Genomic DNA, 17,427 nt, shown 5'->3' with positions numbered 1-17,427 from the left:
GAGGCAGATCTTTTAGTTATCAGTAGTGTTGCGCCGATGCCATTTTTTGGCCCTGATACCGATACCTGGCTGTGCAGTATCGGCCGATACCGATACCATAATAATGTAAAATAATTGCCATCATGGCTTTGTCAAGCTGCTGCCTACCTTTGTGAAGCAGGAAAAACATCTAATACAAAGTGAATCCAGTAGAACTTTTTATTGAAAAGTTCCACTAGATAATAAAAAATAAAACGTTTTTATTGCCTACTAGGACTGGGTGACAATAGTTGAATAAACTTATGGCTCTCAAAATGGTATCGGTGCCCTATTTGTTGGTACTCGCCGATACCGATACCACCATTTTAGGGCAGTATCAGGCCCCCGTCCGATACTGGTATCAATATCGGTGCAACACTAGTTATCAGGCTCCTCTCCTGTGGAACCAACTACCAGTTTTAGTCCGTGAGGCAGACACCCTGTCTACTTTTAAGGCTAGGCTTAAAACTTTCCTTTTTGATAAAGCTTCTAGTTAGAGTGGCTCAGGTTATTCTGAGCTATCTCTATAGTTCTGCTGCTATAGGCTTAGACTGCTGGAGGACATGAAGGACACTTTTCATCATTCTGCTTCATTCTATCTAATCTCTAATTCTCAAGTATTTATTTGTTCAACATTTGCCAAATGTTTTATCTGCCTATTGTCATCATCATCTGGTCTGTTCCTGGTTTTCTCTGTGTCCGTTCTGGATGAAATATTCCATCAACGCCTTTAATGAAAGATGATTTGTCATAATTTATAGTTTTCATTGTCCTTGACCGGGGATGGCCGATGACACTCTGGAGGGACTATGTCTCTGCTGGCCCTTGAACAACTCTGGCTTTCCCTAGAGGTGGAGGAGGCTTCTGGGGGTGGGTCTCTCCTAGACATAGCCATGTACCCTCTCATATGTCTCCTTTTTGACATGAAACCCACTCATAGCTCATCTGCTCTGCTCTTTCTTTCCCAGACTGAGGCACTTACGGAGCCTATTTACTGTTTCCTATTCTAACATAGATCAGTACTTCTATGTTCCCTTTTAAAGGCACACTATGCAACATTTTTCAGTTAAATAATGTGTTCCATAATGTTTTGGATGATTAAATGAGTCATTTCAGGTCGAACAAAGGTTTTCTCGGCCGCCCTGGTGGTCTGTAGGGGAAATACCATACTTGCAATTGCAGGAGCCCTCGGCCCGCGCCCGCGAGAACTGCTACATGCCCCTAGTGAAAGGCATGCTCGTTGCTAGCGCAGTGGCGATATTTGTGCAGTTATCATGGTGGAACCAGCGAGAAAACAGCAAAAGCCCATGTCGGAGCAGGCAAGAAAGAGGAAAAGGGCTCTCTATCGCAGTAGACATGGTGATTCGTTGCGTTCGCCTGGGGGGAGCCTCGCTGGAAAATCAATACCAGTTGTAAAGTATACTTTGTGGGAACTTAAAGGTATCTGTGTGGGCCAATCAACTGGTCCCTGGGAAGACCATAGAAAGAAGGCAATCAGAGGAGTTTTATTCATAACATATATAATATATATAGGGGGCGACAGTGGCGTTGGATGTAGGAGTTTGCCCTGAAATCGAAGGGTTGACGGTTCAAGCCCCGACTCTGACTCTCAGTGTCGTTGTGTCCTTGGGCAAGACACTTCACCTGCATTGTCTATAGATGGTGGTCAGAGGGCCCGGTGGCGCCTGTGTACGGCAGCCCCGCTTCTGTCAGTGAGCCCCAGGGCCGCTGTGGCTACAATGTAGCTTGCCACCATCAGTGTGTGAGTGTGTGTTTGAATGGGTGAATGAATGTAGTGTAAAGCGCTTTGGTCAAGTCTCCTAACTTAAATAAAGGTGCTATAAAAGTACATGCTATTTACCACATTTAAAGTCTTTGGTGCTCAGACCTCTGTGGGAAACATCAGCACTGAAATTTACTGTGATTACATGCATGAGCTGCTGAATGACGACAGGGTAGAGACAGTGGAGAGAAAAAAAAACCCTTAGGATGAAATCTGTGGGAGAACTAGGCTCAACATGGCTGTGTTCTGTCGGACCAGCTGGGGGTGCGTCGTGAAAGCAGTATGAGTCCTTCTAATTTGAACGAGGGCAGCAGGAGTGTGTCATACAAGATTAAAGATTGTTATAGATTATTTGCATTTACTCCAGCTCCCTCTGTGTTAATCACTATCTCCCAAAGTCTCCATTTTTTTTAGTTTTCCTCAGCTGTTCTCCATCTCTCTGCTCAGACCCACCTGGTCTCCATGTCACTTCACACTCCTGTATCTAAAGTTCTTGCTTGTGGTTTTCTGAATCTCACCCTTTGTCTCCCAGGAGTTTCAATCTCTTAGAAACAGATCCATAGATTAACTGTTTGTTGACTCCAGCTCTACTCCCAACACCATCACCCCAGCTGTGCTGCATGACGAACTCTGAGCTTACTGGCTGACTCCACCTGCAAGGGGACCACAGACTTCCTGACAGACAGGAAACAAACTGTGAAACTGAGACATCAGCTGTCTGATTCCAGGACGAGCCGTCTCTGTACACCAACAGCTATACCTTCAGTCACCAGTCTTTCAGGCTCCTGAATTGCAGATGAAGCGACCTAACTGGGTTCATCTCTGAGGAGGTAATTCTGCCTACATGTGGCAGATTGTTCTTCTGGTGACCTGCTGCTGCAGAACAATCTGAAGCTCAACTCTCTGAAACAAACAGCACAGCCACTGTGAACTTCCCTTCAGGAACTGTATACCTCCAGGACCCAGAGGCAAGGATGCAACATCTCAGCTGACCCTCATTAAGAAGGTGCGGATCCCTGACTGACACTTTTCCCATTGGAAGAGAACAAACACAAACCTTATCATGTTTAAATACTCCTTAATCTAATCCCATACTGTTTTTTCCTTGGCTTGTTTGTTTCTAGCATCTTCTATGGTGCTCTTCCTATACATTTTGCTTTCATTTATTCCACATAAAAAAGTTGTATATTAATTGTAAAGTACTTCTCATTATTAACGTTTTTTTTCTGTTTCTGAATAATCATCAGAATAATCAATAGAATACTTTATTAGTAAAACAGCTGTTTGCCATCTCAAGTCCCATTATATACTGAGACTCAAGGGGGTACCATATATATTTCACCATAGACTTCTTTGGATTTACGTTTGATTCAGGATTGGGCAAATTAAAGCTACAGTGTGTAACTTTTAGCGACATCTAGCGGTCAGACTGCAGACTGCAGCAACATGAACATCTCCCCCCCGCCGCTTCTCCCCCCGAACAGTACGGCGAGTGTTACGGGACAAAATGTCTTCCACGACATAGATAATTTTACAGATAGTATTTCATTCGTCTGTGTAGGGTATAGATTTCATGTAGACTTAAGATAATAAATATACCCGTTATTTTTTCTACATTGTTGTGACATTTTGGCGATCTCGCAATCGCTAGTTTGTTGGCTCTGCACTGCCGTAGCGCAAAGATGTCTGCCTCCATGGCTGCGAGACCCGCTCCTATGTAATTATAAATAACGAATTCTAAGGCAACGCAAATATTAAGGTTAAGAGGCTGAGCTCGTAGATGATGATAAATAACATAGTTATGTATAATATATTACATTTCTGACTGTATATCCCTGTAATTATTACACACTGTAGCTTTAAAGCTAAGATGTGAACGTAGCATGTGGGAGACAGCTGTGTCTAAATGTCTGCCTTGACCTCTAGATCCCTAAATCACTATATACAGGTCCTTCTCAAAATAATAGCATATTGTGATAAAGTTAATTATTTTCCATAATGTAATGATAAAACTTGAACATTGATATGATTTAGATCCATTTTGCCATACACCTCATGAAAACCCAAAATGGCTGAACATCTTATTTTGGCATTTGACCAATTAGATAAGCCTATGAATGATAGATTACTTACTGGAAATTTGGTTGGGAAAAAAAAGTTAAGTCAAGAAAAAAAGGTAAAAAGCTAATTGAAAATTAAAAAAGTTAATAAGCCTCGTTAACAATTATATTTAGGTTTATAAACTGTCAGTGCCAGTATCAGCATTAATGCCTCTAAGGTTATGTTAGACCAAAAAAAAATGTCTCTTTCACTCTCAGTGTTTTTATGAATTTCTTATAGAAGCACTTTTGTTATTTTTCTTCATATATTCGGGCATGTTGGCGTTTCTTAATCTATTTTTGCCCTCAAAATATCCATAATTTTTAATGTTACAAAGTATTTCACTGGGTGCCCTATAAAAGGTTAAATGTGGTTCATATAAAACAGGAGCTTTGCATGGAAATCAGCAAGAAGGAATCAAATGAATTCTGCTCTTCTCATCTTTCACCAGATGGCGCTGTTATCCCACAGTTAGAAGACGTGGCGATGCAGTTACTTATCAGTACATTTTTGTTCGTTTGGTTTCGATTTTAAATTTCGTAAATATCCTCCAGAAGAAGGACGCTTTCTGCAGCAGATATGACTTGTCTGCATCTCCTGGCCTGTTTGCTGGTAATCCTGCAGGTTTCTGCGTCTGACGGTGAGTTTTTAGGTAGAAAGTTTCCACTCTGCCTGATTAAGGCTGGGATCTAAACTCTGCAGACAAAAACAACCTCGCCTTCCAGGAGGATTTACCAAACATCAGCAAATAGTTTTATGCTTCATAACTTCAGCTAAATGTTTCCCAATGACTTGATATGCTTATTATGATCTGTTTCCAATATCAATAAAAAAAGATTCTTGGTTTATTTTAAAAGCTTTATAAAATGAGTAGAATAAAATGTTTGATTTTGAAATAAATCTATTAGACATACGAGAAACCCCCTAATTATACATGTGGTGATGCATCCTGTATTCAGTAACCATCTGACTAGATTCACCACATTAAAGGCAGACATACATTTGTTGGGGGTGACTAATGGTTTCTTTGATCACGTGTTGATTTAAAAAAAAAGATCATTCTGTTTATTTTGTTTCTCTTAAAATGGTTTTACAAATCATTCAGTTATAGTAACATATCTTTGATGATTAAAAAAAGTCATTTTTGGATGAAAATAAGCAACTAAAAGTAAAACTAAAGGAGGGTTTAATGCTTCCTTGTTCTTTGTGGTTTGGAAACTGATAAAATGTCTTGTTTTATTTCCTCATACTCTCCTAGAGCGTGAAAAATAAGATATGACTTCGAAACAAAACAGCAGTGCTGACTGTGCTGAGGGGGCCTCATTGTTTCATGCATAGTGTCAAATTCAGGTTTTTCTTTGCCTTGTTTCGCCATTCAGAGCAGATTTCCTAATAATAATGAAAAAGGAAGCAGAGATAAGTTTAATCTGCAGACAGTGTTGAACTTTGGTCTTAGAGGGAGGAAATGTTTTTAGAGCCTCACAGTTGCCTCACAGTTGCACAGGGAAACATCCTGCAGAGGAACAGCTGCTTTCTCTCCCTGTGATCGTTAACGTCCCACACCCCTTCAACCTCATTTTCTTTCAATAACAAACTTCAATCTTCCTCTATTTATGGTTGACACAGACATTGCGTGACTTGCAATGATCTTATTGCACCAGCAGCACTTTAATTTCATCTTCATGTCACAACAAGCCCAGTAGGAAGGGACAAAGGTTCAGGGTGGAGCCAGTCAGGACTGGTTGAGTTTAAATGATATTAAACCGGCTCAGCTGGTGGCTCATTAGGTCTGTTTATATTCTGGGACATTCTGAAGGGATAATGCTGCTTCTGTTTGACCAGTTTCTCTTATTGACAGTGGATTTCTTTCAACATGGCAGACTCTTACCTGCAGTTTACACTCCGTCTGGTGATCTACCACATTCTGTGACTCAGCATATATTCTGACCCCAGGGATTGCTGTTATACATTTTCCTCACCAATCTTCTACCTACTAACCCTAACTTCATAGGACTAATACCTAAATCTAATGATGGGTCCAGCAACGCTGATGCCTTTGAGTAAAACACTGATTCAGTGCGCTTGTCATTTAAAGAAAGTAATGTGACCGACACAGGAGTTCTGCTAGCATCTGCTAAAAAAAACATCCCATCTTATGCAGTTTATCATTAAAATGATCAAGAATTTAGGAGCCTAAAAGGAACAGTAACGTTTCAGCTGCTGCGTTTTTATTTTAATTTTCTCATTGTGTGGTAATTTTCCTCTCAGTTATCACTCAAATTATCTGAATTAAAGTTAATTTCAAATTGAATATTAGTTTATTTACTGTTTTTACTGCACTTATTGTTTTAAAATTATGATTTAAAATCCTTGTCCAAAAGCATCCTCATTCAAATTAAACATAGATATGAAATATTACGGGCTGCTCAGTGCGGCAGTGGGTAGCACTGCAACCTTGCAGCAAGAAGGTTCTGGGTTTGATTCCCTGCATGGAGTTTGTATGTTCTCCCTGAGCATATGTGGGTTCTTTCTGGGTACTCCGGCTTCCTCCCACAGTCCAAAAATATGACTGTTAGGTTCATTGGTTTCTCTAAATTCTCCTTAGTTGAGTGTTTGTGTGAATGGTTGTTTGTCTCTGTGTTGCCCTGCGATGGACTGGCGACCTGTCCAGGGTGGACGCCGCCTCTCACCCATTGACTGCTGGAGATAGGCACCAGCACCCCTCGCGACATCCATCCATCCATTATCTGACACACTTGTCCCGAGTGGGGTCGCGCTGGTGCCTATCTCCAGCAGCCAATGGGCGAGAGGCGGCGTCCACCCTGGACAGGTTGCCAGTCCATCGCAGGGCAACACAGAGACAAACAGGACATACAACCATTCACTCCTAAGGAGAATTTAGAGAAGCCAATGAACCTAACAGTCATGTTTTGGGGTCATCAAATCAATTCAGTTTATTCTGTCCAATCAGCTGCCTGTAGTGTCTTTAAATGTCCAGCAGGTGTCAGTATTCTGTGAGACAGAATCAAGGCAGCATCAACACAGTTTGGCTTCATGATGCCTCACTAACCATCACTAGCTAAATCTGAAGAAGTAAGTGTACTTCAGCATTTGTCAAAGTTGAGGCATTGGGTGTCGTACTGACATCCAAGAAGCTTTCAGTCTATACCCACCATTAAGATGCATTCACACCAAAGGCAAATTAAGCTAATCGTTTTTGTTGGTCACCTGACATTGATTATTTGATATTTTGGTTTCCTGTTGTGGACACCGCTGTGAACTTTCATCTAGCTCACTGATGATCAAGTTTGAGCCTTAGATTAAAAAAAATCTAAGCATCAGACTAGATTTTAGCATACAGATGATAAACACTGTCCAATATTAAAATATATATGAAAAATGTAAATATTCTGAAAGCCCATGTTTCACATAAGGAAAAAAAAAAAAAAAAATTTTCGGGACATCTAAAAAGGAATATTACAGTGAGGTATCAGATGAGATTAAACGAAGAACTGAAAGCCTCTAAAATATGTCAAGCAATGTTATTTGGAAAGACCTTAAAAAAATTAATTATACACAATGTTTTATGAGCAATGATATAATTATTGAACAAAAAAAGTCTATGTAGAGGGTGAAAAAATGCTCTTGATTCTGGGACAACAGAGGGCTGCAATGAGATACATTATACAAAACTGGAGATTGACACAAGTTCACAAACTATAGGCCTATTTCGTTACTTCCACTACTTTTTAAGATTTTAGAAAAACAGACTTTGAAACTTTATTGATGGACACAACCTAGTTTCTGAGAGGATTTAGATCGCAGAGATCCACAGCTCTGGCAGTACTAAAGGAAGTCAGCAGCTCCGTAGATAAAAACAAGTTTACAGTTGGTATGTTTGTTGATCTAAAAAAAGCATTTGACACAATTGATCACAATAACAAGGAAATTAGAGCGCTATGGTGCACATGTCTGTGTCCAGAGTGAAGGAAGAGCTGTTTAAGTGGAAAGTAGTAATAAACAATATGTGAAAGGGTTATTCTCAACCGCCGTGCTTGGACTTTGCATGTGGCGCCCCCCAGGGGTCAATGTTAGGACCCATACTATTTAGTTCTCTATAAAAAATGACATGGAAATGTATTTTATTTTGCAGATTACATGAATATCGTGTGCAGGTGAGAGCTTAGAGCAGCTCCTGGATGATATCATACCAGAGAATAATAAGCTTTAAAAAAAAAAGGTTTGACATGAACAATCTGGTTCCCAATCATCCAACACTTTAAAAAATATACATCTAATTTAATCGGATTATGCCTTTATGGTAGATTAACAGTATTTCTATTTTTTATGTTTCTTTCTTTTACATGACAGGCAATTCTAATAAATTCTTCCTGTCATTAATATTTTTATGTTTTGTATTTTGTCATGTTACCTTTTTATATTTGCATTGCTGCAGACAAACATGACTTTTCCTGTTGTGGGCAATGAGGTCGATGTTGTTCTATAGTAGTAATAGTATGATGGTGATCAGGTCTTGTGTTGTTCTGTTCAGTGGAAGTGATTCCAGGAGAGGACGCCGTCCTGCAGTGCCAGGCTCCCAGCAGTGCCAAGGTTACAGTAGTGGAGTGGACCAAAGACGACCATTCACCGGATGACTATCTCTTCCTCTACCGTAATGGCCGCTCATATGAAAAGTACCAGCACCCTTCTTTCAGAGGTCGAGTTGAACTGAGGAGCTCGTCCTTCGCTGACAGCGGAGATGTTTCTGTGGTCCTGAAAAAAGTGTCTGGGGAGGACATGGGGACGTATAGGTGTCGAGTTCTAATGACCAGCAGCGGGGGTAAGATGGAGGAACACTCTGAGGTCGTACATCTGATGAACCAGATCCCTTCAGGTATTATTCTTTATTTAGTTCAGTCTCCTTCCAGAAAACTGAGACTAACTGTTGTTTCTGACCTGCAGGAGCCCCCCAGGAACCAGAGAGAGTAGGTACCGAAGAGGGAACTGGTCCAAACGTTCCTGTACTGGCTGGAGTGCTTTCTGTAGCTTTGGTCGCTGTTATCGGAGGTGTTGGGTTTTTTGTACATAGGAGAAACAAAATGCGAAATCATCAGCGAGTCCTGCAGGAAATACAGACATAAAACAAAGCTAAATATGAATTTGTTTGGATAAAAAGCCGGACAAAGCTGTGACTCCTCCTCTGAATGGACAGATTAACTCAGTAGGCAGGGAGCGTTGATTCAGACTAACACATTAAACCACAATTACTACCAGGAAACTGTCTGCTGATAAAGACACTAAACAGGGAGGAGGAAAATGGTTTGGTTCTAGCATCATAACTCATAGAAACATTTATTAAGTTCTGACCATTTCCTGCCATTAACACAGAGGCTATAGCTCCCCTCACCATCCTCTGCAGGGCCCTCTGCTCTGACAAATTAAACTGAAATCTACATTAAGGTTCCATCAGAAGTGAAGCTGAAGACGTGGAAAATTAAGAGGATAACTTCAGATCTTTTGGGTTTTTTTGTTTGTTCTATAAATCGCATTAAAATCAGCAGTGGCCTCCTCCATACCTCTGATGGTGTTTTCATGCATTAACAAACTTTGTTTGCACAGTTTTTTAAACCACTACTTCTTTGAATGGTGCTAGCTGTGCTAATGCAGCTAGCTACACCTACAGGCTTCATGTCTGTACATGATTTTATTGTTTCTCTTAATGTTTATAATTTTCTTTTATTTTTCTGTCTAATTGTGTTTAATATTTGTTGGGGGTTTATCCTTCATAACGTGTTTTATTTCTAGCAGGTTTAATGTTTTCTGTCTGCTTGTTATTGTTGTGTTCTGAGCCAGAGGACTGAATAAATCTTTATTCAGATTTCCTGATGTAAACAAAGATTTTTTTGATTATTATAAGTTGATCTATGTTTTTATTTGCTTTCCTCCATTTTGGTTTTACTTTGACATGTCAGGTCTATATTTCTATCATGGATGCAGAGCAGCAGATGTGTTGGTAGGGATCAGATTACCAATGATGGGATAATTGTGGTGAGGTCTGCGGCCCACGCACTGATCTATATTTATTCACTGGATTGCATATTGCTCCACAAAAGTGAAGACACTGGCCGCCATCTTGGTACTCCCCACTCCAACAGAGACGCGCAGTAAAAATGCCTCCCTGTGCAGCATTTAGCTCCTAAAACCAGCAGTTTTCTGGCTCTGAAATGTTCCACACTAATTTCCCAGTCAGTGGATGAACTAAGCAATAAATCCATCTATAGCCGATGGATCCTATAGTTTAGTCTGCAGACTAACATTAGTCTGGCTATCTCAGACTGACTGGAAGACATTAGACACTGACATGGGGTCTAACGTTAGAAAATAGAAAGTAGAGGAAATGGAAAGTAATTCACTTTGAAATGTTAATGTAGTAATTCTTTATTAAGTGGATTATTCTGTTGTTCCTGTTGCATTTGTTTTATTTCTCATTTTAAAAGTCGTGAGCTGAAATATTTTGCATGTTTTATTGATGGGAAAAAAAGCAACTCAAACATTTTTAAAGTCTAATGCACAGACACAGGATTAAAGCAGACGGCATCATTCATGCACAATTTGCTAATAGAAAAATACTACAGCATTAACAGACATTTACTTGTAATTCAGCCTTGATGTAAAATCTTGAAAACATATGCAATATGTAATTACCATAATAATGTAACCAATACATGTATATCACATGTACATCAAGTTACCTCTTTTGGCTCATCTGTATTATTCTGCTCCATTAACACATTCATTTTATTGTGATGGTTTGTATATTATGTTATATTGCATGATTTATAGATTTCATTGTTTTCATAATAGCTATGCAAAGTGATGGTCCCATTTTTTTTATTCTAAGTTAAAGTTAATCTACTGATGCTATGAAACAGCCAGTCTGTGTCTCAAAGTGATGAATTTATCTTTATTTTGAAAGTCTTAAGTTCCCCTGAAAATGAAAACCTCGTTGTTCAATGCTGTAGCGCACAGATTGTTTACATTTAGACCGGTCTAACTAGGGAGTACCAATATGGCGGCCGGTGGCTTCACTTCAACCCCGTACTACCAACAAGCAATCAGTGAATTAACAGATCAGTGAGCCCACGTTGATGATTTCCTGTGTTTTTCATCAGCTTCAGCCAGAGCCCCTGAATGTCTCTGGGTTACATCAGTGAAATTGCAGGAACTTTAAGGAGCTGCAGCCTCATGTTTTCTCAGATGCTTTGCTGAATTCATCCACAGCAATAGTCTGTGGATTTCATGTCTCTTCAGCGAAGCATAAAAGGATCAGGGTTTGATTTTGCGTCTTAAAGGTTTTTATTGGGTTTCCTGCTATAGTCGCCCAGGAGACTTGCTTGTACAGGGCATTTTAACATGCATGTGGACTGGTAATGGGGCATGTCACTGGCTGGACTCACAGGTAACCATGGAAACTGAAGCCTGACAACATTTCACAGACCCATCAGACCCACTAATGCCTGAATATGCAGACTATTTGAAAGAGTTGAGGAAAACAGAAACAGCCCTGCAACCAAGCAGGCTGCTTTCATGGAGGAATGTGTTGCCATGATTTTAGTCCAGGTAAACAGTGTTTATCATTCAGTTCCTGTTACTGGAAAAAGGGGCCAGCCCAGCAGCTAGAAAAAAAAAAAAAAAAAAAACACACCATAACCCCCTGATTCTGAGGCGTTGCTGTTGGTGACGAATGGTTTGGATGCAGCTGATCAGGAGCAGATCTGATGTTTTGTGATCCACCTTTTCTCACTATGATCATCAGCATCGCTGGCCTCGCTCCGTCAGCTGAGGCGACCACTGCCTGGACGAGCTGCTGTCGTTCCCAAACATTTCCATTTTTTAATGATACATCACAGTCCAACCCTGGAATCCACTGAGCTCCTGCAGCGACCCATCCTTTCACTAAAGTCAGTAATAAGTCTGCAGGCCCAGGTAATTTTATACACCTGCAGCCATAAAAGTGATTGAACTCCTTGGTCTAGTTCATTGGATCGGGGAGTGAATACTTTTAGGTATAAGTGTATGAGCTGCTCTGAAACTAGGGAAGATTTCTCTCTGAAACAGGTTGCTGCTAACAGGCTGCGGCGACGGAGCGCTTCCTCCTATCTCCACAGGAAGTGACATCAGCTGTTATAAACGGGGTTGAAACCAGCAGCTTTCTCTGATCTGGGGCTTCATGAAGACAAAAGCTGTTATAACAGATTGAATGAATGCTTTATTAGGCTGGAAAGAACTTTAACATTTCATGTCATTACAAATAGCTCATTATATAAGGTGCTAAATTATAAAATAATTTCATAAAATAATTTTTCATTTATACTTTTTTAATAAAAAATTTTTCCCATGACACTGACTTTTTGCCTGAGACCAACCAAGGTGCCTGATGCTGCTGAAGGACAGGATGCCACATAGCAGGAAAAGTGCAAAAGGTGCAAAGCAGCTTATTAGTCTCATATATTTCTGATAACATAGAATATTTCAGAAAAATAACAAATGTTCCCACATTCAGTATGATTCGGATCAAATCAGTCCTGTTCCGTTCTTTAGTTCCTGTTCCGTTTGGAGGGAACTTAATCTACACTTTGACAAAGCGCTGTTTTTGATAAGAACAAAACAGACGATAATCAGAAAAAGTAGCGGCACACTGATCCCAACTAGAGCGAACATTAATGTTTTAGCCGCATCCGTTGTTCCATCGTCTTCTGTGTTCTTGGGTTCTTCTTCCTCTTCGGTTCCTGCAGAACAGAAACAAGAGAAATCTGCATCAGAACAACCATAGCATCAGACTTTAGTTTCCATCCAGGTGAACCGATCTGATATTCATCTCAGACGTTTATCACAGTAAATCAGGAGGCAGTGGACCCATCGGTCCGACTGCGACCCTCACCTGAGACTCTGAGGTGGACGAAGCTCTGAAACTCTCCATCAGCTCCTCCTGGGTTCTGGGTAACGATCCGACACACGTAGGTTCCTGCATCCGTCATGCTGAGGTTCAGCAGAACCACGGAGAAGTCTCCGTCCCTCACGCCCGAGGCCTCCCTCAGATAGACCCGTCCTCTGACAGAGTCGTCCTGGTAGGACGGGTACGGACGGTTTTTACGGTAGAAGAACACGTAGTCCTGTTGGCTGCCATTTTTGGTCCAGGTGAAGAGTTTGATTTCTGCGTCTCTGGGTCCAATGCAGCCCAGGGACACGTTCTGTCCCAGTTTTCCTCTCACTTCCTGCCGATCTGAAAGATCCAGAGAAGAGGAAACAGGTAGGAGTCAGAACCTTCCTGGATATGAACTATAATCCTGTTTTTTTATCTGTGACTAAATGTCTGGAATCAAATGTTTGCAGATGACATCACTCTGTTGCTTTAACAGAGATACAGGAAACGCTGCACTTTATGCAATTTAAATTACTCTGGTTGAAGCCTGTTGTGTGTTTGATGTTTTTTTAATGAGCCCCAAAGACAATAAAGACTCGTTTCTAAAACGCCATAATTAAAAAGCCTCTTCTGACAGAGACTCAGCCAATGACAGCCTTCTGCTCAGGAATCCCATGAAGATAGCTGTCGCTAGCTTAACTAGCAGGCGGCAGAAGGAAGACTAGACGCTATTAGCCACAGGTAGTACCTCTGGAGCTGGGGGAATGCAGCTCCCCCTGCTGGGAGTACAACAGAATTACAAGCGTGCCTGGACCAAAAAAAAAAAAACCCAAAACTATAAGCTGCTTACCTGAAACGCCAGGAAAAAACCCAGAAAGGGCTAAAAGCTCAACAATAAGACCTAACTTTGAAATGTTTGCCACATGGCTTAACCCTCGTTCAAGTGCCGCTAACGGTCACGTATGCCGGGGTTCAGTAAAGGTCAGCTGATTCTGCTCTCCTCCATACATGCTGTGCGCAGTCCTTCCTCAGAAAGTGGTGAAATAGTCCATGTTGCTTTTGTAATTAATGCTTTTATTCATGTTTTTCGTTATTTCCTCTGGTTCGGTTGGATACAGCTGATCTAACTGATGCATATCTGTAACGGAAGCAGTCCCTGCTGAAAATGTGTTCCTATGGCTACGGGTTCTGGCTGCAACTAATGATTATTTTGCAAATCGACTGATTTAACCCTAACCCTAACCCATTTTCAATTAATCGCTTAATGATCAGATAGGCAAAGGTTCCTTAAAGATTTTAATTAAATGAAACCAGCTGAAACTAAAACTTTTCCACTTTAGGAGTTCTGGATAGAGCAGATTTATTGATTTTATTAATCTCACAGTGGAGAAATGTCCTAGTTACATCAGCTCAAATACTTAAAGGAGAAGAAGAAAAATGTGCATGGCATATATACAGTATAGACAGTGTGTCCAAATACAACCGCTTTCGACAAGAAAAAAATATTTTTAATTTAATGGAAAAATGGTCAATCTGCCAGCTAAAGGCCTGTTTCAGAGTCTCTATACTCCATTTAATGAATACTTGATTAATAAACCAGTTGATTATTTCAATAATTGATTAATCCCAATAAATCTGAGTAATTATTTCAGCCCTACTACATGTATATATCCAACCCGCTGAAGCTGATTGAGAAGTGGAGAAGTGTCTCTATGAAATAAAAAGCAATGGAGGAAAACATCATTAAATAAAAGCTGAGTTTTTATAAGTTACATATTTAAAAATGCCTCGACAGTAATTTATATTATTGGGATAAACAGTCAATCATTCTTTTTATTATTATCCAACATATTTCCTAAAATGAGCTCAGGATTTTCAGAAATTTTATTGCATACATCCGTGTATCATTTATTCCAGCAGGTATTTATTTCACAATGACTCATTTATTTAGTTTTGAACTTCATGTTGTTCCATAGGAGAAAGCTGTTAAAGGCGGCTTACAGAACTTCTGTTTGTTGGACCTTTATACAAAATCCAGATATTTAATGAATTTACTGTTAATTCAGGTGGAAAGTTTAGAAACAACCTCAAATTACTTTTTCAAGGTGTGAAGATTTCTTTGCACACCTGAAACTTTCTGTGTAACTTTTAACACTAAAACATTAAATATAATTCACATCTAAAATGCAATCATATATGATCCACCAGAATAAAACAACTATATTTTCATGTTTTAATCAGCATGTTTCTGGTCTCCTGGGATCTGCTGTTATCCAGAAGTCATGCAGGCACTGATCCACAGGTTCTGGTTCAGGTTCTGGTTCTGTTCTGTCAGAAAGTGAAACCTAAAGCTGAGCAAACTGCTTTAAGCAACGTCATAATGAAAGTTTCCGAACAGAAAATAAAAAACAGCTGTGTCACGTGACATTTGTTTATAAAGATGGGCGCGTCAGGAAGCATTAATAAAAATAAATATATTTAAACTGCAACCCCCCAGAAACGCACCTATTATGGTAAATTATCGACCACAGCAGGAAACCAACTTTGTTATGATGCACGTTGGTCTAGAAATAAAGATCATAGATTTAACAGTTTCTGCTCTAAAACCGAAACCGAACATTAACATTTTAAACATGTTTATCTGCCTCTAAATGCATCATTCTTACCTCTGAGTGCAGAGTTCACCTCAACCAGCTGCAGGATCAATAAAACAAAAACCAAAGTCATACTTCCGGCAGCTGCCAGGAGCCCAAAATGCGTCCAAATCAATAAGTAATATGTAACTTATATAAAAAGAGTGAAGAAATAGGCCTGTAATTCCATATCTACGGTAAGTTTCGGTCCTAAAGCAGCTGTTTTTGAAGGACAGGACGACTACTGTTTACGTTTTGCACACGGCACTGCAGCAGCGCCGCGCAAAAGAAAAACACTAGTGCCGGGTGCAAAAATACAGCTCTTCCTTTTTTTTCTGACCCCACACAGCACAGTTAATTCATTTCTAAAAACTGTCATAAATGATTTTTTAAATCAGAATTCTTTAGATCCTCTCAGCCACCCTGAGATTGAATCTTTTCATAACAAAATCAACAAAAAAAAACTCCAATAATTTCCACCTGTTCCGACTATTGAAATGTTTAAAAAAAAGAGCAGAACATCAAAGATGAGTCCCATCCTGCTGGATTAACACTGAATAAACACAATAAATAAAAAAACTGAGTTAGACAGCAAAGCTGAGAGAAAAGAACTAAAGTCTCCAGCGTTTAAAAACCACGTGCTGATCACTCACTCGGTCCAAGTCTTCATCTTTGGTCTTTTTAGGCTCTAAACAATAACTGGTTCCGTTTCCAGAGCTGCAGGCGAACAGTGGAAGAAAAATCCAAGTAGATCAGATTTAATCCAGTTAAAGTCCGGTTAGAAGCGACCACCGAGCAGCCGGTTGACGGAAAACTTCTTTCTCCGCCTCTTCCTGTTTGTCTTGTTGGGTTTAATGGCGGTTGGCAAAAACTTTTACCGCCACCTACTGGTGAGGAGGGTGGATCAGAATGGCCCTATTCATAAAGCTACTTATATTTATTTACCTATATAGCTCTATCTATATTACTGCTATAAATATACTAAATCCTCCTAATTATTTCTGTTAATATCAAATATTTAAATAAATATTGATAACAGTTTTTTTTTTTTACATTTTCTGCAGAATATCTATCAAATTCAATGTAACTTTCTCCTTATTTAGGTCTCTAAAAAAATTCTTTCTTTCTTCTTCATACTTCTTACAATGCATCACTACATGTTCTACTGTCTCGTCTCATCCACAAAATTCCCATCTACCTGATATATGTTTCCCTATTTTGAATAATGTATTATTTAATCCTTTATGCCCAAAGCTAAGTCTTGAAACAACTGTTTCCTCTGTTCTGCTTCCTTCTGCTCTCCTCATTTCTCAGACTTTCCATTTAATCCTATAAAACAATCTTCCTCTCCTTTCTTCTTTCCTTTGTTTTTGCCACCTTTCCTTCATCCTTTGTTTAATGATAATTTTCATTTCTGTCTCACTTAAGTTAATCATCATATCAATGGCTTTATTTTGTGATGCTTACTTAGCAATGTTATCGTCAATTTCCTTTCCTTTAATCCCTATATGTGCTGAAACCCAAATAAACCCAAATAAACATAACACTAATACCCATCATCTGAGTTTATGATTTTGTATACTGATTAAAGCTGAACTCGAATCTGAACATATTAGTGATCTTACTTCCTCCATCCATTGTAATGCTAATTATGTTGCTAATAATTATTCTGTTTAAACTCATAATTCATTATTTATTCTCCTATTTACTTTGATATTGAACTCTGGAACATAAAATGCAATACCAGGCCTATTACTCACACTTGAGATGTATCTGTATATATTTGAATATAACCATAATAACTATTAACATATTCATGTATCAGTTTATGTTAAATATTGCCTTCCTTTTTCCTTTCTAACCATGTCAAATCCACTGTAGTTTCAGGTATGATCCAGGGAGGGATTACTGCTAACGGTACAGTTGGACTACAATTAATTTGATCTAATTTAAGTTCCCTTAGTTTTTTC

General features: G+C 39.5%; 1 protein-coding gene across 1 annotated transcript; it reads left to right on the top strand.

The window, feature by feature from the left end:
• Positions 1 to 4,384: 4,384 nt before the first annotated feature.
• LOC119794068 (myelin-oligodendrocyte glycoprotein-like) lies at positions 4,385 to 9,540 on the top strand. The gene is made up of 3 exons (XM_038301418.1): positions 4,385 to 4,541; positions 8,454 to 8,795; positions 8,864 to 9,540. Exons 1-3 carry the CDS (start codon positions 4,481 to 4,483, stop codon positions 9,040 to 9,042), a joined length of 582 nt encoding a protein of 193 aa, XP_038157346.1. The 5' UTR covers positions 4,385 to 4,480; the 3' UTR covers positions 9,043 to 9,540.
• Positions 9,541 to 17,427: the final 7,887 nt, after the last annotated feature.

The sequence above is a fragment of the Cyprinodon tularosa genome, unplaced genomic scaffold, assembly GCF_016077235.1.
Source record: "Cyprinodon tularosa strain WSP-4 unplaced genomic scaffold, ASM1607723v1 ctg1124, whole genome shotgun sequence".
NCBI lineage: Eukaryota > Metazoa > Chordata > Actinopteri > Cyprinodontiformes > Cyprinodontidae > Cyprinodon > Cyprinodon tularosa.
This window is presented reverse-complemented; position numbering and strand designations above follow the sequence as displayed.

Coding starts and splice junctions, on each gene's coding strand:
- LOC119794068 (XM_038301418.1), top strand. CDS start 4,481: ATGACTTGTCTGCATCTCCTGGCCTGTTTGCTGGTAATCCTGCAGGTT. Junction 4,542..8,453: donor GCAGGTTTCTGCGTCTGACG/GTGAGTTTTTAG, acceptor TGTTCTGTTCAG/TGGAAGTGATTCCAGGAGAG. Junction 8,796..8,863: donor GATGAACCAGATCCCTTCAG/GTATTATTCTTT, acceptor TCTGACCTGCAG/GAGCCCCCCAGGAACCAGAG.